The 25994-nt window shown below is 44.5% G+C and overlaps 1 protein-coding gene across 1 annotated transcript in view; it reads right to left on the bottom strand.

The window, feature by feature from the left end:
- The window catches only part of NXPH1 (neurexophilin 1), a 367434-nt gene extending 341657 nt beyond the window's left edge, over window positions 1-25777 (bottom strand). The window contains exons 1-2 of the mRNA XM_027540059.1: window positions 24618-25777; window positions 23597-23760 (exon numbers count right to left, since the gene is read on the bottom strand). Coding sequence (XP_027395860.1) covers window positions 23597-23650 — 54 coding nt within the window. The 5' untranslated portion in view covers window positions 23651-23760; window positions 24618-25777. The remainder of the gene's footprint in view (window positions 1-23596; window positions 23761-24617) is intronic.
- Between the last annotated feature and the right edge of the window lie 217 nt (window positions 25778-25994).

Consider the following 25994-nt stretch of genomic DNA (forward strand, 5'->3'; position numbering starts at 1 on the left):
AAGTTAGACTTCTAGACTCCATTTTTTAAAAATCATCCTTGTCTTTTGCATTTACCAAAGAAAAAAGATTTCTACACAATGTTTTTCCATATCCGTTTCCCATCTCTGAAACACAACTTACCACGAGCACATAAATACACAACAGTGGCTCCTGAGGATGAATGTCTAGCATGGTAATCCCCATGAATAGAGAAATACATGATTTACCAAAATAATGTTACATCGCCCCATGGGGATGTTAAATCTGGTTTCATCATTGAGACTCCAGTGAACACCGATTGCTAGAAAAGCTGCCTCATCCTTCCCACCTTTCCTATGAGCGAGCAAATTTCTCTAGAACCATGTGTTCCTTTTGAAAGGGCCCTTTTGTACTCATTCTTAATTTTGAGTATATCACAGATTGAGGGATGAGAGACACAGTGGAAAATGGAAAGAAGACCTAGTGGCTAAAACATACCATCAGAGAACCATCTGCATCCTTCTCCATGAATTGTCCTAATACTACCACTTCTTCAGTCATTAGCCGCTTAACATGGGAAAGAAATAAGGGCTTAGAAAAGATGAGGAAGTGTGTGGCCAGGGAAGCAAAGTGCGCAGTGAAGAGGAGGAGGGCTTTGTTCTAGACCCTGTACTGGTTGAATCTGACCATCCCCTTTAAACAAACAAACCCTAAACACCAAAGACACAGAAAATTGTCCATTATTTCGGTGTTCACTGGCAATCTGCCAAGCCACAAAGGCAGTCCTCTATTTTTCTTTCAAAATTATATAGAGAGCATATATTAGAAACATCATTCACTTTTGGAATTTATCAGTACCAATATCATGATAATCTTCAAATCAATTATATCCCACACAACTCAGTAATTCCTAAGCTGAGGAAGTTTAATAAATAAGACACTGAATTTTCTTAAAGCAAATGGTTCTTTACATGCTCTGGATTAAGAGCATATTTGTACATTTACAATATTTAGGAAAACACCCCCACCACAAAATGCCCTGTTAGGGATATCCAGACATCTTGGAAACCGAGACATCTCCATACATTTATTTTGGTGGTTATTCATGACTCCTGTTTATTTGGTTGGTTGGTTGTGTTTTTTTCCCTTTTGGTCTCTTTTCTGCTGATTAAAATATTTAGAGTCATTTTCACATGTTGAGTAACTAAGAAAGCAGACGATCATGCCAACTGTTCAGCATATTGAAGAGGGTAATATTTTTATGATGATAGTTTCTAAATATAGAATAGATGCACATACTGAATATTTTCTCTCCCTCTCCTTTCTCTTCCTAACCTTCTCTCCTTCCAAGTCAATGGAAAGAAAAAAGCATCTTTGAAAAGAAACATGATGATTTCTATCTTTCAGTCCATTTTAGTTTCCAGACTGGAGTGAAATATTTGGCCCATCACACTGTTTCTTTCCTTGTTCTTTCACATTGGACTTGGCAATGATTTCTTTGGATATGACACTGAAACACTAAAAGCACAAGCAACAGAAGCAAAAATCAACAAGTGGGACGATACTGAATTTAAAAGCTTCTGCACAGCAAAAATAGCAATCAACAAAATGACAAGGCAACCTAATTTGCAAACAATATATCTGATAAAGGGATTAATATTCAAAATACACTATACAAGGAACGCATACAACTCAATAACAAAATGACAGTCTGACTTTAAAATGGGCAGAGGACTTGAATGGACATTTTTCCCAAAGGCATGCAAAAGACCAACACATACATGAGAAGTGTTCAGCATCACTAGACATCAGTGAAATGCAAACCAAAATCAGAATGAGATATAAATTCACATCTGTTAGAATGGCTATTATCAAAAAATAAAGATATAAATGCCAGTGAGGATGTTGGGAAAAAAGGGGAACCTCAGCATACCATTGATGGGAATGCAAATCAGTACAACCACTCGGGAAAAAATATGGAGATTTTTCAAAAATTAAACATAGAATTACTACATGATCTAGCAATGCCACTTCTGGGTATATATCCAAAAACTATGAAATAACAATTTCAAAGAGATATGCACACTCCAATGTCCCCTGAAGCACTCACTAGTCACAGAAGCCAAGACATGGAAACAACCTCAGTGTCTCTGTCAGATGCATGGATACAAACAGGTGAGATATAGATACAGACACACACACACATACACAATGGGACCATTATTCAGCAAATAAAAAAAAAAGATCCTGCCTTTGTGACAACACGGACTTCGAGGGAATTATGCTAAGTGAAATAAGTCATATAGAGAAAGACAAATGATCTTACTGATATGTGGAATCTAAAAACATCAAACCCATCAAAACAATGAGTAGAATGGTAGTTGCTGGGGCTGAGGGGTGGGAAAATGGGGAGAGGTTGGTCAAAGGGTACAAACGTTCAGTTACAAGATGAGTTGCAGGGATGGATCTAATGTACGCTATGCGCTCAGTCACTTCAGTTGAGTCTGACTCTTTGAGACACAGACTGTAGCCCGCCAGTCTCCTCTGTTCATGGGCTTCCCCAGGCAAGAATACTGGAGTGGGTTGCCATGCCCTCCTCCAGGGGATCTTCCTTACCTAGGGATCAAAGCTGTGTCTCATGTCTCCTGAACTGGCAGGTGGGTTCTTTACCATTAGCGCCACCTGGAAAGTCCAATGTACACTAAAGTGAAGTCACTCTGTAGTGTCTGACTCTTTGCGACCCCATGGACTGTAGGCTACCACGTTCCTCTGGCCATGGGATTTTTCCAGGCAAGAGTACTGGAGTGGATCTTCCTGACCCAGGGATCAAACCTGGGTCTCCCACGTTGTAGGCAGACACTTTACCATCTGAGCTACCAAGGAAGTTTTTAATGTACACTATGGTGACCATAATTAACAATACTATATTATAAACTTGAAAGTTGCTGTGAGAGTAGAGCAATAATGTTCTCACTAAAACAAGAACAATGAAATGGTAATTATATGAGGTGAGGGATATATTAACAAACCATATAGTGGTAAATATTTCCCTATGTATTTATGTGTGTGTGTGTGTGTGTGTGTGCACGTCTGTGTGTGTGTGTGTATGCACGCTAAGTCACTTCAGTTGTGTCTGACTCTTTGTGACCCTATGGACTGTAGCCTGGCAGGCTCCTTTGTCCATTGGATTTTCCAGGCAAGAATACTGGAGTGGGTCGCCATGTCCTCCTCCAGGGGATCTTCCCATCCCAGGGATTGAACCCACGTCTTTTATGTCTCCTGCATTGGCAGGTGGGTTCTTTACCTCTAACGCCACCAAAATCATCATATTCTACATTCTATCTTTAAATGTATACAATGTTATATGTCAATTATGTCTCAATAAAGCTGAGGGAAAAAAAGACTATGAGAGAGAACCAGCTGCAACAGACATAAGATAAAGTTAAAGGAACCAGAGGGCAATTTTCCAACCTCTGCTGGATCATAGAGAAAGGAAGAGAATTCTAGAAAAACATCTACTTCAGCTTTATTGACTATGTTAAAGCCTTTGACTATGTGGATCACAACAAACTGTGGAAAATTCTTCAAGAGATGGGAATATCAGACCACCTTACCTGCCTCCTGCAAAATCTGTATGCAGGTCAAGAAGCAACAGTTACAACCAGACAAGGAAAAACAGACGAATTCCAAACTGGGAAAGGAGGATGTCAAGATTGTATATTGTCACCCTGCTTATTTAACTTATATGAAGAGTATATTATGTGAAATGCTGGGCTGGATGAAGCACAAGCTGGAATCAAGATTGCCGGGAGAAATATCAATAACCTCAGATACGCAGATGACACCACACTTATAGCAGAAAGCAAAGATGAACTAAAGAGCCTCTTGATGAAAGTGAAAAAGGAGAGTGAAAAAGCTGGCTTAAAACAACATACAAAAAACTAAGATCATGGCATCCCATCATTTCATGGCAAATAGATGGGGAAACAATGGAAACAGTGACAGACTTTCTTGGGCTCCAAAATCACTGCAGATTGTGACTGCAACCAGGGAATTAAAAGATGCTTGCTCCTTGGAAGAACAGTTATGACCAATCTAGATAGCATATTAAAAAGCAGAGACATTACTTTGGCAACAAAGGTCTATCTAGTCAAAGCTATGGTTTTTCCAGTGGTTGTGTATGGATGTGAGAGTTGGACCATAAACACGGCTGAGCGCCGAAGAACCGATGTTTTTGAACTGTGGTGTTAGAGAAGACTCTTGAGAATCCCTAGGATTGTAAAGAGATCACACCTGTCAATCCTAAAGGAAATCAATCCTGAATATTCATTGGAAGGACTGATACTGAAGCTGAAGCTCTAATACTTTGGCCGCCTGATGCAAAAAGCTGACTCATTAGAAAAGACTCTGATACAGGGGAAAGTTGAAGGCAGGAGGAGAAGGGGACAATAGAGGACGAGATAGTTGGATGGCATCACCAACTCAACAGACATGAGTTTGAGCAAACTCTGGGAGATGGTAAAGGACAAGGAAGCCTGGCATGTTGCAGTCCATGGGGTCACAGAGTCAGACATGACTGAGTGACTGAACAAGAGCAAGAAGAAGACAGCCTTTTTAATTAACACAATGTGGTACTGATGCATAGAGGCAAACAGACCAATGGGTGGGAAACAGATGCAAGGATATTTAGTATATGAAAAAATCATCATCCGAAATCACCAAAGCAAATGCAGAATTTTAAACAAATGTTGCCAGAATGTCTAGTTAGCCATTTGAAAAAATAAAATTTGACTAATACAACACCATACATAAGACATAAATGTAAAATGGATCCGGGTTCTAAATGTAAAAAAGTAAAACCAAATATGTGCAAGACGAAAATATGGATAATTATTAGATTATCTGGGTGTAGACTAAAGTTTTATATGACTCAAAATCAACAAATAATTTTAAAAAGTTGATAAATATGGTCCGATTAAGTAAATTTATTATGAAAGAAGGAAATTTTGATACATGCTAGAACATGGATAAATCTAGAGGGCTTTATGCTAAGAGAAATAAGTGCCATCGCCAAAGGACAAATATTATAAGACTCTACTTATATGAGATACTTAGAGTAGTAAATTCAAAGAGACAGAAAACATAATGGTATTTGCCAGGGCCTGGAGGGAGGGAGAAATAGAGAGCTGTTGTTTAATGGATATAGACAGAGCTTCAGTTTTGCAAGATGAAAAGAGCTCTGGAAATTGGTTGCACAACAATGCAAAGGTACTTCACAACACTGAACTGTACACTCAAAAGTATCACAAAACTTAAGACAGCAAGTTTTATGTTATATATATTTTACCACAATGAAAAATAAAAATGAAATTTTTACAAAATTTTAACAGTCCTTGCCAGAAACCAGCACAAATTAGATTCCCAGGGAACAATACCTCATGAAATTTTCCCAGAAAAGCAAAGTAAGAAGCACACTCATGTCCTGAACCATCAGAAGGAGCGATCTGCATTGATGCTTCTTACCTAGGAGGGGCCACTTAACTTCAGTCCATACATTTGCAAAACACAAGAGAATGTGTGAAGTGCTTCTAGTATCAATCCCCACAGCCACCTCACCCTATCCCCCACTTTTTTTTAATGCTTTATCAGGCAACAACTTCTATCATCCCGTGAAAACTGGAAAAACCAAGACATGCCTACAGGATGTGTACTATAAAAACAGATCAAGCATTTGCACAGAGGCATGGAAAATACTATCTTCTCCCCTCATCCACTAAACACTAAATGACTTGGCCTAATTGCTTGAATTACCCATTATGAATAGCCCCTGAGTAGAGGTGAGAAACGGAGAAGGCAATGGCACCCCACTCCAGTATTCTTGCCTGGAAAATCCCATGGTCAGAGGAGACTGGTAGGCTGCAGTCCATGGGGTCGATAGAGTCAGACACGACTGAACGACTTCACTTTCACTTTTCACTTTCATGCATTGGAGAAGGAAATGGCAACCTACTCCAGTGTTCTTGCCTGGAGAATCCCAGGGACAGGAAGCCTGGTTGGCTGCCGTCTATGGGGTCGCACAGAGTCGGACACAACTGAAGCGATGCAGCAGCAGCAGAAGTGAGAAAAAAGAAACCTATTAAATCAACATCATGTATTCACATTCCTAGTCTCAAGGCCATGCAGAGCCCTAAAAAAAAAAAGATGTAAAACATGATGAAGGATCAAGGGTGTCAATTAGGTTCTAGCCTATCAAGAACCAAGACATTAAGGAAGAAATTAGTGCCTTTGGAAGATGTAAGAAAATAAAAAATGGGAATCGGAAGAATATCCAATAGGTCCACAGGAGCAGCTGTTTGAACTTTCATCGGTGATAGTAAAACATCTACAGAAAAAGGTATCAAAAAGACCGAATAGGTTTGTCAGCATAGAAAACAAGGCTTCAGAGAGGCAAACAAGATGATGCGTGCTCAGAACTCCCAAGGATACGAAGACACAAGACAGAAAAAGGGAACCTTTGACTCTACTCTGGGTTCTACTATGCCTCTTATGAAGTAACCCCAAAGTCAAATATATACACATATATGTATACATATATATATATAGTTGTTTTTTAGTCACTAAGTTGCGTCCAACATTTTTGCAACCACAGGGACTATAGCTGGCCAGGCTCCTCTGTCCACAGGATTTCCCAAAAAAGAATACTGGAGTGGGTTGCCATTTCCTTCTCCAGGGAATCTTTCTGGACCAGGGATTTAACCGACATCTCCTGCATTAGCAGGTGGATTCTTTATTGCTGAGTTACCAGGGAAACCATATGTATATATGGCTTACATATACATATATATGTATATGAAGTTTTGTTGTTGTTCAGTTGCTTAGTCATGTCTGACTCTTTGCAACCTGATGGACTACAGCACACCAGGCTTCCCTGTCCTTCACCATCTCCCAGATCTTACTCAAACTCATGTCCATCAAGTCGGCGAGACATCCAACCATCTTATCCTCTGTCGTCCCCTTCTCCTCTGGCCTCAATCTTTCCCTGTATCAGGGTCTATTCCAATGAGTCAGCTCTTCACATCAGGTGGACAAAGTACTGGAGCTTCAGCTTCAGCATGAGTCCCTCCAATGAATATTCAGGATTGATTTCCTTTGGGATTGACTGGTTTGATCTCTTTACCATCCAAGGGACTCTCAAGAGTCTTCTCCAACACCACAGTTCGAAGATATCAATTCTTCAGTACTCAGCTTTCTTTATGGTCCAACTCTCACATCCATACATGACTACTGGAAAAACCATAGCTTTGACTATACAGCTTCAGAATATGTGTGTATAAAATTTTGGTTACCAATTGGATTCTCCAGAATTACCATAATGAAAGGAAAGTGGTCTGAATAGTATTTCAGATATTCTCCTCACAGTAAAAGCACATTATCAACATGATCTTCTTGTTACAGTGAGTCTATTTCTTAGAGTTAACACTGGTAATGTTCAGTCTCTGGACCCTGGACCAAAGCAATTCTCCATGCAGGTACCACCCTGCAGGACCTGTGAGTGGCTAATAATCCAGTCCTTTTCTATCTGCTTTTTCCATGACTGTGCAGTACAAATATTTTAAATGTTACCAAATTTTTAAATAAAGAGTATGGGATACAATCCATGGAGCACATTATGGCAGTGAACTCTGTTTACCCAAGTTCATGAAGACCCTGAATGTCCCATAAGAAACAGAGCATAAAAGATGAGAATGATTTTCTTGTCTATTCAACAATTTCCTAATCATAAGCCTTTCATAAAGACTTGTAATCAACCTTTCTCAGCCACTGAAGATTAAGTTGTATATAAGAGGACCATATAATTTATTATCTACACCAAAACACTTTTGAAAGTAGTGAGAAGGTATTTTTGATATAGATAATAGGCATAAAACAAGACTGCCTCAAGCAAATGGGTATATTATCATCTTTGTCTTATGGCCTTGGTCATTGAATATTCATAATGTATCTACTCAGAGAATACTCATGACTAATACACTCTACAATTCAAAAAACAGTTGGAAGTTTTTGAAACAGAGAGATCTCAATTCATTATTCAAAAAGCAAAATAATCTCCCAAAGACAAGAAAACTTGTGATGACATTGGTCTGCTCATCTTACCAAAAATAATTTGTTCAGCTCAAGGTTAGTAAGAAAAAGGAACTCCTACTGCTGCTGATAAAGCCATCTGTGCTTCAGAAACGGCTGACAGGTGCCTCCAGAAGAAGCAATCAAAAGTCATTAACGATCAAAATCATGACAATTAAATACAAGGATCTATCAGAGTCTTATTATCCCCATTGCAATGAAAAGAATTCAAACACCATCTCTCTCAAAAGAGCAGTTACTTTACTTTCTAAGTCCATTGGCTGCACTCTGTTATGAGGGTTCTCAAACCTCATTTCCTGACTGACCTACAAGGAAAGGAACAGCAATAATAATCAGAATAAGCTTGAGCCCTCAAAATTTTTCAAAAGCACATTCTTCTCTCATCGCAGATTTTTCAGCCCGACTGTATTCTGGGAAGACTTGGCATTTTTAAAAGTTCAAAGTTGAAAACCCACATTCTATAAATAAATCTACAATGAAGTGCTAAAAGGTTTATTTCTGATTTCTTATTTCACAAACTAGGAACTAAGTGTAAAAATATTGGGTCGTAAAATGCTTAAAAAGTAGATTACTAGAAACTAATAGAATACATTATTATCTATTGAGCCAATGATAGGTCAAATGGCATTTTGAAATCCTTGCAGAGAATATGAATATGACCTTCATGTATACCATTTACAGAAAGCAATTTTATTTACATTTTTAAATCCACATAAAGGTGAAGGATGATACTGCTGCAAAATGGAACATTTAATTTTTTTGCCCCAAGGCATAACTGAGCTCTCCCAAGGTCAAATGTAGTACAAGACTGAAATGAAGCCACACTCTCTACCCTCATCTCATGCCAAAGGGCTTCCGCTTTGGGCAGGAATATCTTGGATCTACTTTTATTCTTCAGAAATAGAAAAATTCCTAAATTCAGCATAGGCTGAGTAATTCTATAAAATATTTTGTGAGCATTTTTCTATTTTACTTTTAAATCACATATCCAACCCACAGTAAAAATGCCTACGCTAAGCTAGTTAAAGGTTTGGGGCTATCTTGACTATAAGGTATTAAGCTAGACCGATTTTTAAAACTTTCTTAGTTTGCATCAACGTGCAAAGATTTTGCTTATAAAATAATATGGGAAAGAATATAGGTTTGCATCCTCTGTTGTACCTGACCAGCTGTCAGAAAAATAGGACTCTCAAATGCCATAAGAAAAACTAGAGTATGCTACTGTTGCTGCTAAGTCACTTCAGTCGTGTCCGACTCTGTGTGACCCCATAGACGGCAGCCCACCAGGCTCCGCCGTCCCTGGGATTCTCCAGGCAAGAACACTGGAGTGGGTTGCCATTTCCTTCTCCAATGCATGAAAGTGAAAAGTGAAAGTTAAGTCGCTCAGTCGTATCCGACTCTTAGTGATCCCATGGACTGCAGCCTACCAGGCTCCTCCATCCATAGGATTTTACAGGCAAGAGTACTGGAGTGGGGTGCCATTGCCTTCTCAGAAACTAGAGTATATGCCTCATTAATACATGTGGTTGCATGCATGTGTGTGCTAAGTTGCTTCAGTCTTGTCTGACTCTTTGGGACTCCATGGACTATAATCCTCCAAGCTGCCCTATCCATGGGATTCTCCAGGCAAGAGTACTAGAGTGGGTTGCCATGTCCTCCTCCAGCGGATCTTCCCAGCCCAGGGATCAAACCCACATCTCTTGCATTGTCTCCTACACTGCAGGTAGATTCTTTACCACTGAGCCACTGAGGAGACCCAATGATATTAACGGTAACTCATTGATATTAATGGTAGCCAGAGAACTAAATTTTTTTAAAAAGTAATGCAAAAACCGGGCACAGTGTTTGGCTCAGGGTATAAACAAGAAAGGAGATTTTATCTTTTGCAGTCATCTCCACACCTTCCCCACTCTCAAGTCAAATCCAAGACACAAAATACTGTCTCTTTGTAGGAACCCTTCCTGGGTACCCAGAACAATGCCTTGGAAGAAGGCATATGGCAGCCTACAGGAGATATTTTGAGCAGCAGATGGGATGGGTGCTATCTCTCATCCCACTAAACTATTTCATCTAGTACTTCTGGGGGGGTTAATGTGCTACCACATCCAAGAGTGCAGCTAAAATGAACTTCAAAGCAGAAAATCAGCTTGTATCCCCTGTCCAGACGTACTTGGACTTTAAAACCCAGTGGGCTTTACATTTGCATTACCTTGTATGCAAATTTTAAAAGAACGTCAAGTGTTAAAAGTAAATAAAAGCAAATAACGTCCACAAATTAATCAATACTTAAAATTAGATTTTAATAACTGTCCACAGTGCTTGCCACCTAAAATTAAAACATCACAAAATGTAGGCCATTTTCTTTTGTTTTAATCACAATGGTTACTATTCCTATCAAATTCATAAGGCTTACTGGGCAGCCCTGGGCAAACTATACAGCAGTCAACCAGCTACAAGAGGGCAACAAAAGGTGGGCTTGGTCTTAGAGTCGAGATGTGTGTCATCCCTGGAACAGCTGTGCTGGGAGCATGGGAACCTGGTTCAAAAACCTTTCCCTCCTCCTTCTTCCTTTACTATTGATTTGCCACTGCTATGTGCTAGCCACCTTTCGAAGCTCTCTGTAGCACATTATTGAGTTTAATACTCAATAACTACTCTGTGGAGTAGAAGGTATTGTTAGCCTCATTGTACAGATTAGGTAATTAAGATTTGAAAGGTTAAAAAGTTTGCCCAAGGTCATAGAATTAAGAAAATACCTTGTCATTCTCTTTTCTTCTAATGGGGCTTTCCTGATGGCTCAGATGACAAAGAATCTGCCTGTAATACAGGAGACCCAGGTTCACTCCCTGGGTCGGGAAGATTCCCTGGAGAAGAGAATGGCAGCCCACTCCAGTATTCTTGCCTAGAAAACTCCATGGACGGAGGAACCTGGTGGGCTACAGTCCATGGGGTCACAAAGAGTCGGACACCACAGAATGACTAACAGTCTCACTTTTTCACTTTCTCCTAATAAGTGTTTTATCAATACCTTTTCCCTTAAGAATTGAAGTGAGAGATAAGAGAGGGGAAAGAAAGGAAGAAGAGAGATTTGAATTGACTGAACAGGGCCTATTTTCTCTCTCCTGTGGCCAAGTCTTCACTGGACCAGGAAGCCCCCTAGTTTCTCATCATAACTCTTCCGTTCCTGCCATGAATTCAGTGTTGACACTGCATAGGTGCCAGGATATCATCCACCTAGCTTGCAGTAGTGGTCTCTGGGAGCATATCAACCATCTTTGGGTACGTCAATTTTCTGTTAAAACTTCTCATTTTTTTTCAGCATTTGTCTGGGGGGCCAAGGGAGGAAACCATCAATCTGAGAAATATGCAAATCCATCTGGCCACACATTAATTAGAGCTGTTCTAATTGTGAAGGATTTCAGTCAAGAATGCAAGGTAGGATTAAACATCTCAGGCCAAATCATTCACTTTTCATGCTTCCACACTCCAGAGCCTTTCAGCCTGACAGCAGAGCTGCAGATCTGGAAACGGTGCTCAGCTCACATGTGCTGCTGCCAGATCTGCTTTAGTTTGATAATGGCTAGAGATGGTGGCTGCCTTTGGTACAGCTATTCATAACTCTGCCTTATTAAATGCAAAGAAGTTAAGGTTGAAAATATAACACAAGGCACTCATCATTCAATTACATATTTCTTGTGAAAGAGGCAAAAACTCTGCCATGTTCTGCAAATCTCGACATCAATAGCAATTAAGTTTCACATCAAGACCACAGAAATACTACACTAACTACACATGAATAACATCTTTTCATATGCAGTGGTTTGCATCTTTCTCTGCATTTAATTCTGTAGGACAATAAATGATGGTGCCCTGGTACAAAAAACTATTCACAAATTAATTGGAAAAAATATGTGAGTAAAGGCATTTTATATTTCCAATTTCAGATACCATGTAGTCAGTCCTATTACCAACACCATAGCTGCTCCAACAACAAATCACAACTCATCATTCTACAATTCAGTTTTAGAATCAAACCTGGAATTAATTGTGGCATTTTCATTGAAAACTTCTCAAACAAAAAGTATAATGAATCTCATGTAATCCAACACATGCTTTAAAGAGTATTCCATCAAATATTGAGCAGCATTAGTAATGCATGTAGATGACTGGTAAACTAGAGAATAGTTTCTCATTTAGAGGAGATGTTAACACAGTAATCTAGTGGCCATTTTTACAAGGAGAAAAAACAAAGTATGACTATTCTAGAAGTTTACCCAGTAAACTCCGAGTGAAGCGGGGAGAAGGAAGAAGGTTTTGAAAATGTCGCTATGCTTTCATGCTGTGTATAATTAAATTCTCAGTTCCATAAAGTAGGAGGGAAAAAAATGTTTCATTCCCCAAATGAAATGCACAATAAGGAAAAAAATATCCATAGCGGGGCTTATGGCTTGTCTTTGAGATCATAAACCAAGTAACAGATTAAAGAAAAATGTCATCTTTAATATATGTTTGGAGGGCAAAAAGAATGAGGATCTCTCATTTTTCTAAATTTTGTCCACATGAATGAAAAACAAGAAGAGATTTATTTTAATAATTTCACTATATTCAGAAAGTCTATTTTTATAAAGTTTGATGCTAACTTAAAACATACTGCATAGAGCGGTGCAGTATCAGGCACTCGATTCCATTTTCTTATTCAAAAATGCATATAGAATATCTAGTTATACAATGCCAATAAGTATATTGTTGATCATTTTAAACAAAACAAAAAGGCAATGTTGGAGGGTATTGTGTGTGTGTGTGTGTGTGTGTGTGTAACTTCATGGTAACTCATGGATCTCTTTGCAATTTACTAAGTCAATAAATGCATCTTTCCTAAAATTTTGATTATGTACTTTGATGTTGCCTTTGAACCTTATAATCAGTTTCAAAACTGTCCAAGTACATAAAAGAGGAAGCAGCCTTAGGACTAGCACATCAGTGAACAAAGGTGAACAATAAATTTCCACCACATTGTCAAACTCACTCAAAACAAATATTTCACCGAACCATTTACACCTACTGATTGCACACCAAACCTGACTTTATATTCTTCCTATTTTAAATAGATGTGATTTTTTACAAGGGCTTCACAAGTAAGAGCTTGTGAATGTAAAGCAGTCCATTAATTTTATATAAGCTGTTTTATATACCTGTAGGCCTCTAATAGCATTCAGCTACAAGGTTACAAGGATAAGTATCATTTTCCAAAGTTCTGTTGGAGAGGTTGGCATATATATACTTCACTAAAATTCCAGCTATCCTGCCAATAGCTCTTCCTCACCCAAGCTGTGTTCATTCTACAGCTGAAAATACTGACATAAACAGAACAACAGTGTAATATCAGGTACTAGATCCCTAACAAAGAAATGGTACTGTCAGACTCAAGTTGGAATTTCAAGTCCAACGACTTACAAAAAGAAAAGAATTGCCCCATTATAATTTTCTACGGGCTCCTTCAAAGAGTAGATGTACAGACGTATGCCCAGTCTTGTTCTTACATGTGTAAGTGTATTTAACCTGTACATAGCAAAGGCTCTTCCAAGCCAGGACCTTTTCACAAGACTTTCTATCATAATCTTCCTGGAAATAACTTATCTTAGAGAAAGAAATCTGTGCCTCCTTCCTCTTAGCCTAAGACTGACGGTTTTCTGTTGATGTACAGCATGATGTCTCTATGCTGGCTCTGGAAGGCCCTATTAATCTGTTTGTAAATGTGCAGTGTTATGGGTCAGAGGCAGCAAGAAGCCGAAAAATGCAGGGCCTTGTAGCTGTGTCCAGCTAGCTGCTCAGCTCCCCACATCATGCTACAACTTTGCCATGTTTAGCCTAGTATGTATTTCCAGCGAGTGGTTAGCCTGGCGGTTTTTTTCCACTAAGTTAGTACAAGCTAATAAAGGTGTTTTTCACTTGATTGGGATCTCTCCTTAAATAGGCATGACTATGGGATAGGGTCTGGTTTCATAAAGACAGTCTTTTACCAGACTTGAGAAAAGTAAATTAAAGGGATATTTCTGTTAATATCAAAGCAGGCTTATTACCTCAATATAAGCACTTCCTTAATTTTCCTTTCTCAGCAGGCTATATAAATATAAATAAAAAGGTCCTCCACTGGATTTATGTTACATACATCTCACAGAGTTTAATTATAAAGCCTCTGAAAATGAAGATGGTGGGGAAAAGATGCCAATAAATCATATAGTCCTGGTATTGTGTTGGCTGGCTGTCTCTGCCCGCAAGGAAACAAAGACACTGAGTAGTCACAATATACCATGAGAAGCTGGGCTCTGAAGAAAAGAAAATCCCAGAGGAGAAGGATATTATTATTATTCAGTGACTGGAAGGAAGTCTACAATTTTAAATTTTGTTCTTATCAAAGTTCTTATAAATGTCATTATAATTATCATAGTTTTACTGCAATTAAGGAGGTGGAGTTAGAGGTTTATTTTTAGGGCCACTCCCTATCTTCTCTGCAGCACTGATGTGCTAAAATAAGGGAAGGGCAGTCAGATGAAGACCAAGCACTCAAACACAGACACACACACACACACACACACACACACACCTCACTTTAAAGAACAGTGAAGACACTTGTACAGAAATACAAGTTTTATCCCAGCAAGGGCCTACCAGAAATGTCAGACAACTCCTGAGAGTGAGAAAGGCTGTGCCATGGAGTGAGGGCTCCACAAAGGAAGAGCAATGGGGAAACGCTAGGCAATCTACTAGGCAGGACCCTCAACAGTTCAGCGACTTCAGTGAGCGCACGTGGGGCCCACTCCCACTCCTGGAAAACTGCACCTCGCTGGCCTGCAGGCAAAAGGCCAGCATCTCACCTGGAGCAAGAAGAGGCCGTTCTCACTGGGCCCTCGAGAATACCCTGGAGGCGTTATGCTTAAACCTTCTCTTCCCTTTCTATTCAATTTCCGACCTCTCTTCGCCTCCAGATTCGTTCTCCTCTCACAGGCTTCCATTTTTTTCCAAGCTGGCTTCTCACACGGGTTGATGGAGCACTACCTGCCAGACCGCTGCTCCTTTAATACTGCGGGGATTTGCAGAATCGGCGTCCAGAAAGGATTGACTCTGACGCAAGGGGCGAGAGCACAGGACGGAACTTCCCCGCCAACCTTCGCCTTTGACACAGAGAACCCCTAGCGCCAAGGCTCGGTACTCTCCGGCTTACTTCTGGACCGAATCAACGTGTGACGCCGCCGAGGAGGAACTGCGCGCACTTTAAGTGACCGCGGTGTCTGGCTTTGGAGCGCTGTGGAAGGCCCCGGGGGAGTGTGCAACAGCAAGGGGGCGAAGGGAGGGGAAGAAGAAGAAGAGGGACGACGGCTGTGTATCCGTGTTTGAGGAGCTAGGGTTGGTGGGATGTTTGTTTGTTTTGCTAAATAAATAAGGAGAAATTACCCCTCTCCCCATCCTGGATCTAATGATGATAGATTCCACGCTGCTTCAGGCCCCACGCCGGGGAGCCTAACCACGGAAAATAATGAGGCTACATCCCCATTCGTCTGCATTAAAGGCGAGCCAGGCACTTTCGATAGCAAATATATCGATTCCCTTGCTCGGGCCGTGGTTTCTCCTGCTCTCCGTGAATAATTACTGCTCCTCTGGAAACTCATAATAATTAGGACCCCTCGCCCCACCCCAACCCGCGCTGCTTTTTAAAGGCGCACATCCTGGAGGGGGACTTGGGGGCCTCAGCCGTGCTCCCCGCAGGTGGGAGATAGAGCGGGAATCACTTTTCCCCTCTTGGTTTTACTCTTTCGAGACAGTTGATTCCCCTCCTCCTACCTCAGTTTCCTTGTCTGTCAAAAGAGGCTTTTACATTGTTAAAGACACTTAGAGCTCTACCTCACTGGATTCGCGTTTCTGTTTGGGAGGGGTAGATTTAACAAACTGTGAGGGAAGAGGGGCAGGAGAGGAGAAAGTGGAGGAAAAGAAGGATTCATCTCCTTGGGGACAAATTCTGTGGCAAACACGTGACGCCGCAACCAGGGAGGGGGCGGGAGAAGGGGTGCTAATGAGAAGACCGCAAGAAACCTCGGGGACCTAGCGATCGGAGCTTCAGTTCACTTCAGTTCAGTTCAGCTTAGTGCTCCCCAAAGACTGGGAGGGGGGGCGGGTCGTTAAGGTCGCGACTGGGCGGTAGCAAGGAGTCCGCGGGAAGCGCCACTCTGCTTGCAGGGGCCGAGCCTGCGAGGCGGCTGCGAGCCAGGCCAGGCTGCTGGCCCCCGGCGGGGCGGAGCCTGTGGCGCTGTCCGCGGTCCTGAAGAATCGCTCTGCGGGCCGCGCTTGCCCAGCCGCAGGCCGCCAGCCACCGCCCCATTCGCTCTCTGCTCTGCGGCCTCCCTTCGGAGAATTGCTGCAGTTCTGCCTGCTACCCCAGGAGCACCAAAGCTCAACAGCGTCGACGAAGAGCTCCCCAGATGCCACGCTTTGGTGTGAGGGCTTGGGGTCCAGATACGAGAGGGCTGCACCTGCGTTTTCATAAACCCTTTGGGACTGCTGGAGGTCACCTGAAGCTAAAAGCAAACAACAGAGCTCACAGCTATGAAGGCGGGGATTCCAACTGGGCAACTTCCCCGGCGTGAACACTCCGAGGCTTCGGTCGGAAGACTGAGTTTCCGAGACGAGGGTACGAAGCCTACGTCGAAGAAAGTTTCTCGCTTCTAACTGTAGAAAACTACTTGAAATGGCCTTGAAAATTAATAGGTGGGAAGGGGGTCTGAGACGTAGGGCGGAATTTGTCAGGAGGATGCCCGCTCCCTCCGGTGGGGCGAAGGCGCCCAGCCTCTCTTTGCGCCCCTCGAGCCGCTGATTCGGATCCTTCCTGTCAGAATCCATTACGGTGGCGGGGATGATGGGGGCGACCTGGCCAGAGTCAGGTTCCGCAGGGACAAGCCGAGCCCCCAGGAGCCAGTTTCTAAGGAAACACTAGGTTTTTATAAGCAGCGATTTGTCTTATTGTAGGAGATAGAAATGGTACAAGAAAAGCCTCACTGTTTCCCATTCTCATGCAGATGAGGCGGTGAGCTGAGGCTGCGGCCTGCCTATCCCTCTCCCCATCGTATTTCCGGCTTGCTCAAGTAAAAAGCTCTCATTAATTTAAAGGAAGTAGGAACCAGAGAAGGCGTTTCGCTATCCGCGGCGGGAGAGGCACTTGGTGCACTCTGGCTGTTCCCGAGACCCTACAGCAGGCACACACCAACGCCCCCACTCCGGGTGCCGCCTTGCCTTCCAATACCCCGAGCCCCCGACCAGACGCCAAGGATCTTTCTATGACAAAGGGATCCCGAGAAAGGGAAGTCTCTCCACTCCACCCCCACCCACCCCCTGCCAGCCCCCACCTCGGTAGTAAACAAAATATACTAGGGAAAACTGTTTACAGAGGAAGTAATTAGGTTTTCAGCCCGCAGCTGAATCGCGGCGAGCTCATTAGAAGTTTAAACAACAGCCAGCAACCCGCGAGGGTAAGACAGCAAACTTGGAAAATGCGCACACGCGCTCCTGGGCGCGCCGAGGAGCTTGAAGAAGCCGCCGGTATATATCATCTCAATAAAAAGCCACTCTTGGAAAGCTTGCATAGTAATTGAGACGGGCGCTCTTTCCTGATCTGGGTTGGCATTTTCTCATCTTGAGCTGACAGAGCCAACTCAGGAAATTGCCAGTAATATTCATCTGGGGAGCACTTTCATTAAACGTAATTCATTCGACTTTCACAATAAATTGAGTGACATCCTTACAGCGGAACCTTTTTATCCTTGATTAAGTGCTTGCCAAGCTTTGGTTCCCACTTTATTGTCACATTCCTTCAAGCGGAGTCGTCAACATGCCAATCGGCAGCAGAAAAATGCGCGCGCGCTGTGTTTACCAAGCTCCGGGAGGGGTTAGTGCTGACTTAGAGAAAAAGCTGGTCGCAAGCTTAAGCAGCGGATAAATCAAGATCGCAACTTCCTGCTAACAGTCGGCAGGACTGGCTAGAAGAATGTAGTGGGAGGCGAGGGAGCAGACCCGACTAGCCATCCAGCGGCTCCTGGAAGTCTCTGACTGGACGGCCTGACTCGCCTACCTCTCCCTATTAATTTAAATGGAGAGGACTCGATAAGGTCTTGGAATGAGATCTGAAGCTCTTAAAGCACAGAGTTGCTTTAAGGGAACTTTCCTGAATCGAATCAGACCTAGACATTGTCTTAAAAAAAAAAATCTGAAAGAAGGTACACTTCCTAACTAGTCACTTGAGAGCAGGCAAACTTTCACAGCTTCCATCAGCTTTCTTTATGGCCAGAAGAGTGCAAGGAAGAGGATTCCCTTTTGATGTTAAGGATTCCCTTAATATCACCACCAGGACAGTCAAACTCACTGAAAGCTGTTCAGACCCTGGAATCCCAAACAAGGCTGACAAATACCTGGGTATTTCAGAACTAAGTGAAACCAAGAAGGCATCCCTCTGCCAATGCCTGGCCCCTTCTCCCCCACCCCTTATAAAAACCAAAGAAGCCCAGAAAATTGCTTATTTGAAAAGGCAATATCCAAATGCTTTCATCACTCAAATGCCCTCTTGAAAATATTGTCGCTGGTGGTTATTACCGGAACAATACTGTCAATTTCTGTAGTCTACAGGAAATCTTCCCTCAGATAGAAAAGTAAGACAGTGGGCACCAATCTCAAAAAAAAAAAAAAAAAATCAACCAATTTCCCTGCCACCTGATATATTTTTCACCCAGACAACACTTTCATTAAGGAGGAAATAGCCGTCAACAATTTGAAGCCAAATGGAAATCAACTTCACACAAAGAGGAGCCACGAACTTAATGGCTTTCTGGGAAAATATTGCTGAGGAAGTCGGAGCAATTCTAGTTCTCTCCTTCTAATACTGAAAGCGGTTTTCCCAAAGCTGTTACTGGAAGGCCCCAGACCACTCTCATCCTCCTGGAAGTGAGCAGAAGTGCGACCAGCCAAGCGCTTTCCACACACCCAGGGAGCTGTTTTGCTGATCAGTGGAGAGTTGAATATTTCAGGGAAATACCTGGAATAGTAACACCTTCTCCTCTTACAGAGCCCTGGGACAGGTCTTGAGACAAGAATTCTCATTTTGTGCTGCTGGGGTATAGGCTCCTTCACAAAGTTAGGTTTAATCCTGTATAGGGAAGGTTCAGCTAGGGCAGAAGAGTGAGGAAATTCAATGGAACTGGGTAACTTACAGTACTGCCTCCAAGAACTGGCCTTAACAGAGAACACTGAACAGCCGCTGTTAGTGGTTAATGGGCTTCTCTTTTCAGGAATAAGCTGAAATTAATTAAAATGCTCAGTGGGCAGCTGGCTTAATTTTCAAAGGATGGGAGATATATATATCTAGTCCAAAGGATAAGCATTGGTGGTCCCTTTCCTGCTAATTGTCCCTTAGTTTCCACATTTCTTAACAGCCTTCTTCATAAAGAGTGGAATTCACCCAAACAGTCTGGCTTCTAACAGTGTAGAGGTAGCATTCCATAAACATATTAACCACACTTTAACCTCTGTTAAACAACTGGCATGGAATTCATATTTTAAAGATACCCTAAATTCGAGGGAATAGACGAATCAGAATGTTTTTTTAAGCACAAGTTTTAGAAAGAACTTTCCATTTTTTGCCCTTCTTGATTAAAAAAAAAACAACTAGATCATTAGCAAATTTATATCCTAGAAGAAATGGTGGAAAGTACATTGGGAGGACAAGGGAACTCTTCTTAGAATAGGCTATGAATATTTGACTTGATCACAGTAACATCATTCAACCTCTGGTCAGAATCTAGGGATTCAGTTTCTGAGTAAATTTTTTGTTAACATGCCCTGGGACTGCTCATTAGACTTACTTCTTGACTCTGAAAATTGTCAAAGGTGACCCCCAAGCAGGACCCCTCTGACTTTTGCTGGGAGGTCCCTCTCTGTGTGCCCATACCTGTCCTTCAGCTCACAACTCAGTGTAGGACCCACCCCCATTCTTCACAGTCAGAAACCACATTTCCCTAGATTATTCAGTATGTGCTTCAACTCTGTTAAAATGCTATTGTCTGTTACCCCATTATATCATAATGAAAATATTCTGGAATCAGTCCAGAACTGACAGGAGAATAAAGATTACAGGACTTTTTTATTTTTAACAAGTATTGTTACACTATAGGTTCCTCTCCTGCTGACTTCAGATTTTTAAATCTGCAATTCAATAACATTCAGTAAACAGAAGACTTCCTTGCCTCAATTTAAAAAAAAAAAAAAAGATTTCCCACTTCCCTGCATTTATGGCTGGAGTTAACCCTGTGGTGACTTTTGAGTATCTTAGCTAGTATGCTTCAGAAGGTAACTCTGCAGATACATTTCTAATTAACTTCTCATTGCAGTAGTACTAAAATAAGCTTCTAGTTTGAAACAGGACAGACTGATCTCTCAAAACACAAAAAGACTCAAAATATTCAACCTAGAACAGGCATTCAAAGAACCCTGGGCCAAGAAACATACTCTGAGAACATTCACCTAAATATAAGCAGGGAACCATGGCTTAAATACAGAACACTGAGCTGCTGGTTAGAGAACTGTTTTTCATTTTCAATAAACCTCCCCAAATTTGGGAGTATTTAAGGCATATCTCTCTATATAAGCAGACGCCTAAATATTGTTGTACAGGAGATACCTAAACAAATCCTACTACTCAAACATAATGTGTGATTATTTCTTGGGAAATATAACTGGGTTTCGAGGGTCTTAAAGAGAAAGGTGCACTGTAATATCAGCTATGAGACAAGGTACAAACAGTGCCCCTGTCACTGAACTTGTGTGAGTCCATAAAGACACACAAAAAATTATTCATTAAACTCCTCCCTGGATTGTGTCAATTCAAGGGGAAAAATAAAATCATGTTTATGCCACCCCTGACTTTTTGGAGAGTAACTTGAAGCATTTCCCGACAACCTGAAGGCATCTATTGCAGTTTCTTACAGAGGTCTGGGCTGTTGTGGGATGTGACTACCAACAAATGATAAATTCAGTTACTGTACCTGCTATTTAATAAAATAGATGGAGAGAGAAGCTTTGACCACTTCTTGGTCCACCTTATTGCCCTAGAGGTTTAATCAAGGGTTTCCACTTATTTACTTGCCTAAAGCCATCCTGTTCTAACTGCCCAATTCACCCTTCTAAATTCATTTTCATGGGGAAAATCAGCTTCTTGCTCCTCTAGGAAAACAGCTCTGGATTTTACCGACAAATAACCATGGGACTACAATCCCTGGAAACACTGCCTTGGGTCACAGCCACCAGCCTTTTGTTTTTCGTGGTGTGTCTGATTTCTAATCCCCGAAACACAAAACAACTTTAGATCCAAGAGAAAAAGAATGGACTTCTAAATCGCCTTCTCTATTTTATTGGTCACATTTTGTATGGTTTTGAGTGAAACTGGAAAAATCGTCTCCTTTCTCTGTGTTGCCAAAAGGCATTCAGGTAATGAAGTCTGTAACTAAACGGTAATTGAATCAGCATAATTTGCACACTGAATGGTTTTCAAATGCTCCCAGTTTACAATTAAAGGAGAATTAATGCGCTTGTTGTTGAGAACGCAGAGCATTAGAATAAATCCAGCACTGTTGTTGCAATGAGTGGAAAACGGTTTAACTGCCAACAAACACATTTAAAATTTAACACAACGTATTGATTTCACTTCTGCTTTTGATAGATTATTTTCCAGACTATCGAAATACTTGCTCCAAGCAATAAACTGCACCACAGCCGCGAGCTTTTGCCGTGCGTTCGTGAGCACATTTCAAGGACGGAGGAACAGTCCGGAGGTTCAGGTCTTGCGTAAAGGTATGCAGAGAGAGGGGCAGGAGGGTTTCCGTGGTAGAGGGAATCCTTCATATTCCCCCTCGGTCGCTTTCACTTTGCGGTCCCTCCCCTTTCTTTCAATAAGCAATTCCTGGGTTTCCTTAGGCCAGACTTTCTGCCCTGCATCTCTAAGCTCTCAATGTCATAGGGTTTACTGGACACAGGTGGGGGCAAGGTGGATTGAAGATGAGAAATGGGAAGGACACTTTTTGCATTCTGTCTGCGTTCCAGCCGGGGAAGTCACAGACTTCGGTGACGGAGTCAGAAAGGCCGTTCTTTAGGATTGGCTGCCCCAGCTTTCACCTGTTTACCCCAAGGTGTCCTGTAGGCGAGGACACTGACGCACAGCGCCCTCTGGCGTCCGCAGCTGCCATGGTCAGGCGATAAAGGTGCAAAGACATACACTGAAGGTTCTTGGATTCAAGCTGAAACACCCTCACATTCATATTCACACACGTATACTTACACACTCATTAGCATACAGCGAGTTCACACGACTAGCAGCCCTGAAGTCACAGGCACTAAGACAACGGCTGGGAAACGCTCTCTATTGCAGGGATAGCAACCCTTTTACACCCAGGATTGTGGATTCTGAAGCCCTTGGGATTAAGGAATGGCAATACTCACTCCATTCACTACCAACCCATCGGGCCTCCCCAGTGCTTCTTGCCCCCAGGCAGAACACACAGAGCCCTCCGTGTGCTCCTGCGGCCCGGAGGTGGGTTATGGAGTTCCGTGCTCTGAGCACACAACTTCACCAGCAGGATAAGATTGTCCCTGGCCCTCCCTGAAGCCAGACCCAAGAAACTGCGCTCTGGGTCTTGGCTCCAGGCGGTGCCCACAGCTACCAAACTACCCATCCACAACCACCACGGCAGAGTGCTTCCCTTTAAGCCCCCACCCCATGACAATCCCAGTTCCAACAGTGTGCCAAGTCCAGAGCCCAGAAAACTCGGCTCTGGGAGGACTAGGCAGTATTTGCTCCCTGGTGACATGGTCTGCCAGTCCCTAGTAAGGGGCTCAGCACTGGAACTGGGGTACTAGTGGAAAGGAGAGACTGGGAGGAGAAGGAGAGGGAGCCTTTATATGTTTGCTGGAGCATCTCGGACCTAACTCTATCCGAAGGCTTGTGGTCTTCCTATCTGACAGCTATACTTGCCCCGTCTGAACCCCGCAAGCCCAACAAAGTTGCCCGCACTTCTTTACGTGCCACATCTCCAAGCTGCGGGTTAGGCGGATGGATTTACCTTCAAAGCCTCTGGATGAACTACGGAGAGTTCCCTGTCTTCCACCCCTTCTCTTTGCCATCTCTCCCCATAAAGCATCCCGTCCAGCTATCTCCTCGGTTTCTGGGTGTCTAGGGCGCCCTGGACGCGGTTTAGAATCAGGCACAGGAGAGGGTGTATCGGGGCAGGAAACCCCAGAAAATCCCACAGGGATCCGGAGACCAGCTTGCCAAAGTTGTCCCAACACCGTCGCTAGGAACGCCGCTCCCGCTGAACTGACGGTCTCACCCTCCTCCCGCGCGCCCCCAGTTGCCTGGCCTCGCGACCAGGGTGGGATCGAGGGGGCGCGGGATTGGCAGCGACTTACCAAGTAGACGGTGGGCTGCAGGAGGAGAAGCACGTACCAGCACGCAGCCTGCATCCTCCCGCGTCTCAAACTTCCTCGGCGGTGCCTTCGCTGAGTCTTTGTTCCTTCACAAACATAGATCCACCTGACATCCACTTTACAGAGCCAGGAGCGCTCTCAGCAGCCTAGATACAAATGAAATTAGACATCCCATGACCACGCGGGCAAGGTTAGGCTTGGCGACCAAGCAGGGAAAGGGGGTCGTGGCGCGAGGGGTGGACCAAAAAACCCGGAGGTGGGGGAGGCAGGAGAAATGCAAAAGCGAGTAAATCCAGCGCCTGAAACCCGAGAGCGCGCCGTCGTCCGCAGGCAGGCGGGCAGGAGGGTTGGAGGTGGAGGGGTTCCTTGCGCCCTGCGCTCCTCGGGTGCGAGTTCCCGGGCGGTGGAGCCGGGAGGTGACGGGGCACACAGAGCCGCGTGCAGGCTGGTTCAGAGCCCAAGCCTCTCTGTCAGCGAGACCTGCCCGCGTTTGATGGCCGGGCGGCTCGGACTAAAGGCGGCGGCTGGTTCTTCGCCAGCCCTGGCAGTGCTCACACACATCCACACCAGCAGAGAGAGAAGGAGAGAGAAAGAGAGAGGGAGAGCGAGCGAGCGAGACTGAGCGAGGGGGGCGTGGGGAGAAGACGGGGTAGGTAGAGCTGACCAGGATTAGGTGCTGGGTATCTCCGCGCGTTTGGTGCGGCGGGGGTGGGAAAAGGGAATGCAATTTTGCATACAGGAAAGCCAGGCTCAGTTTACCCATTCTAGCGCCGGGTACACACAGAGATAAAACGCGCATACACACGTACTACTTTTTCCGAGGCAAGGGGCACAGCCAGTTGCTAACTTCTAGAGCGGAAGCCTGCCCGGGTCTGTAAGGGTCACCGCCAGGCGCACTCCGTCTCCCAACCAGTGGCTCTCCTCGCCGCCCCTTCGTGCTGCCCCACCACCCCACCCCGAGATATCCCCCATATCTGTGACTGTGAAAGCGAAGGGTACGTACCGCACAGGACTGGGGGCGAATACAGCGAGCAGGGACCGCTCTGGGAAGGCTCCATGGAGGAGCTAGCTACTCGGGCCTGGCGTCTCCGGCGCCCCGGACATGCCCTCCCTGGCGCTTCATCTCCATGCTCGGGCGCGGACGGGTCCCGCTGCCTCGTCCCCTCGGCGGAGTCGGCGTCCCAGTGCCCGGGTCGCGCTCAGGATTGGTTCCGCGGGAGCCTAGGCTTGGCACAGTTGGATTCACGGTGCAGGAAACTTAAGAGGCGAGAGAGGGAGGGGGAAGTAGAGGAGGAAAGAGAGGAAGCGAGAAAGGGAGGGAGAAAGAGAGGGAGGGTGCGAAGCGAATGCGCCGGGCTCCGGCAGGCACCGGAGGGAGGACGGGACTGCCCGCGCTGGCTCTGGGACGAGCAGTCCAAGGAGCCCTGCTTCCCGAGGCTGCCGAAGGATGGTAGAAGTGACTTCAAGGGAAGAGGCTGGGCAAGTCCTCAGGACTTGAACTTGAGAGATAAGACGCTGGCCTTTCGGAAGAAAAAAAAAAAATGCCACACAGCAGGCGCAAGCAGTTGGAGTTTCTGAGGAAGGGGTGGGGCGGCCAAAGCCTGTAGGATCCCGGGTCATCCGCGGCTGCACCTCTCCCCGCGACACGGAGAAGCCCGAAAGCCACTCCGGAGCGGAGTCGCGGGCTCTGGCCGCGGTCCTGCCTGACCGCTGGGGGACGCTCTGGAGCGCGCGGGGCTTCTTGGCGCCGGTGCCCCGGTGCTTTCTCCGCAGGTTCGCCGCTCGGCTCGCCTACCTTCCTGACTCAGGCAATGACCTCGGCACGTGGGTGAACGACTCCTCGGAGACCAACTAGGACCCCGTGCACACAGATCCCGCTCCCAGGCTCTGGGCGGGCCGGGCCCGCTGGGAGAAGTGGCTCTCACGGTGTCTCTGGCGGCCGCAGTGCCCCCTTCCCCCTGGGGGGCTTGAGGAGGGCTGCGACTGCCGGAGGAGTGGCGGGAAGCGTCGTGGGGCGGTGCGGAGGGCGGGGATGGGCGCAGGAGGGTGCAGCTCTGCCCGGCCCACCCTGAGCGCCTAAGCGGGGCACCGCGGACCTGTAGCTGGGAGCCCCGGGGCCCGGGCGCTGCAGACCGCCAGCCATTCAGCGCGCCACCGCCGAGAGGACTGGGCGACCTTGCGCTCCACTCCTCGTCGCGGGCTGGGCAAGCGAGAGGAAGGGGTGGGGGGTGGTCTGTGAGGGGAGGTGGGTGATGGAGGAAGCTTGGAGCGTTTGCCACTTCCCTCGCTGCTAATACCTCTTCCTCAACCAGTATTTCCCGGGCTCCGACTCTGCTCTGACTCCCGCTGTCACTGTTTTTCGTCATATCTCCCTTGCTGT

This window comes from Bos indicus x Bos taurus, chromosome 4, assembly GCF_003369695.1.
Source record: "Bos indicus x Bos taurus breed Angus x Brahman F1 hybrid chromosome 4, Bos_hybrid_MaternalHap_v2.0, whole genome shotgun sequence".
In the NCBI taxonomy this organism is placed as follows: domain Eukaryota; kingdom Metazoa; phylum Chordata; class Mammalia; order Artiodactyla; family Bovidae; genus Bos; species Bos indicus x Bos taurus.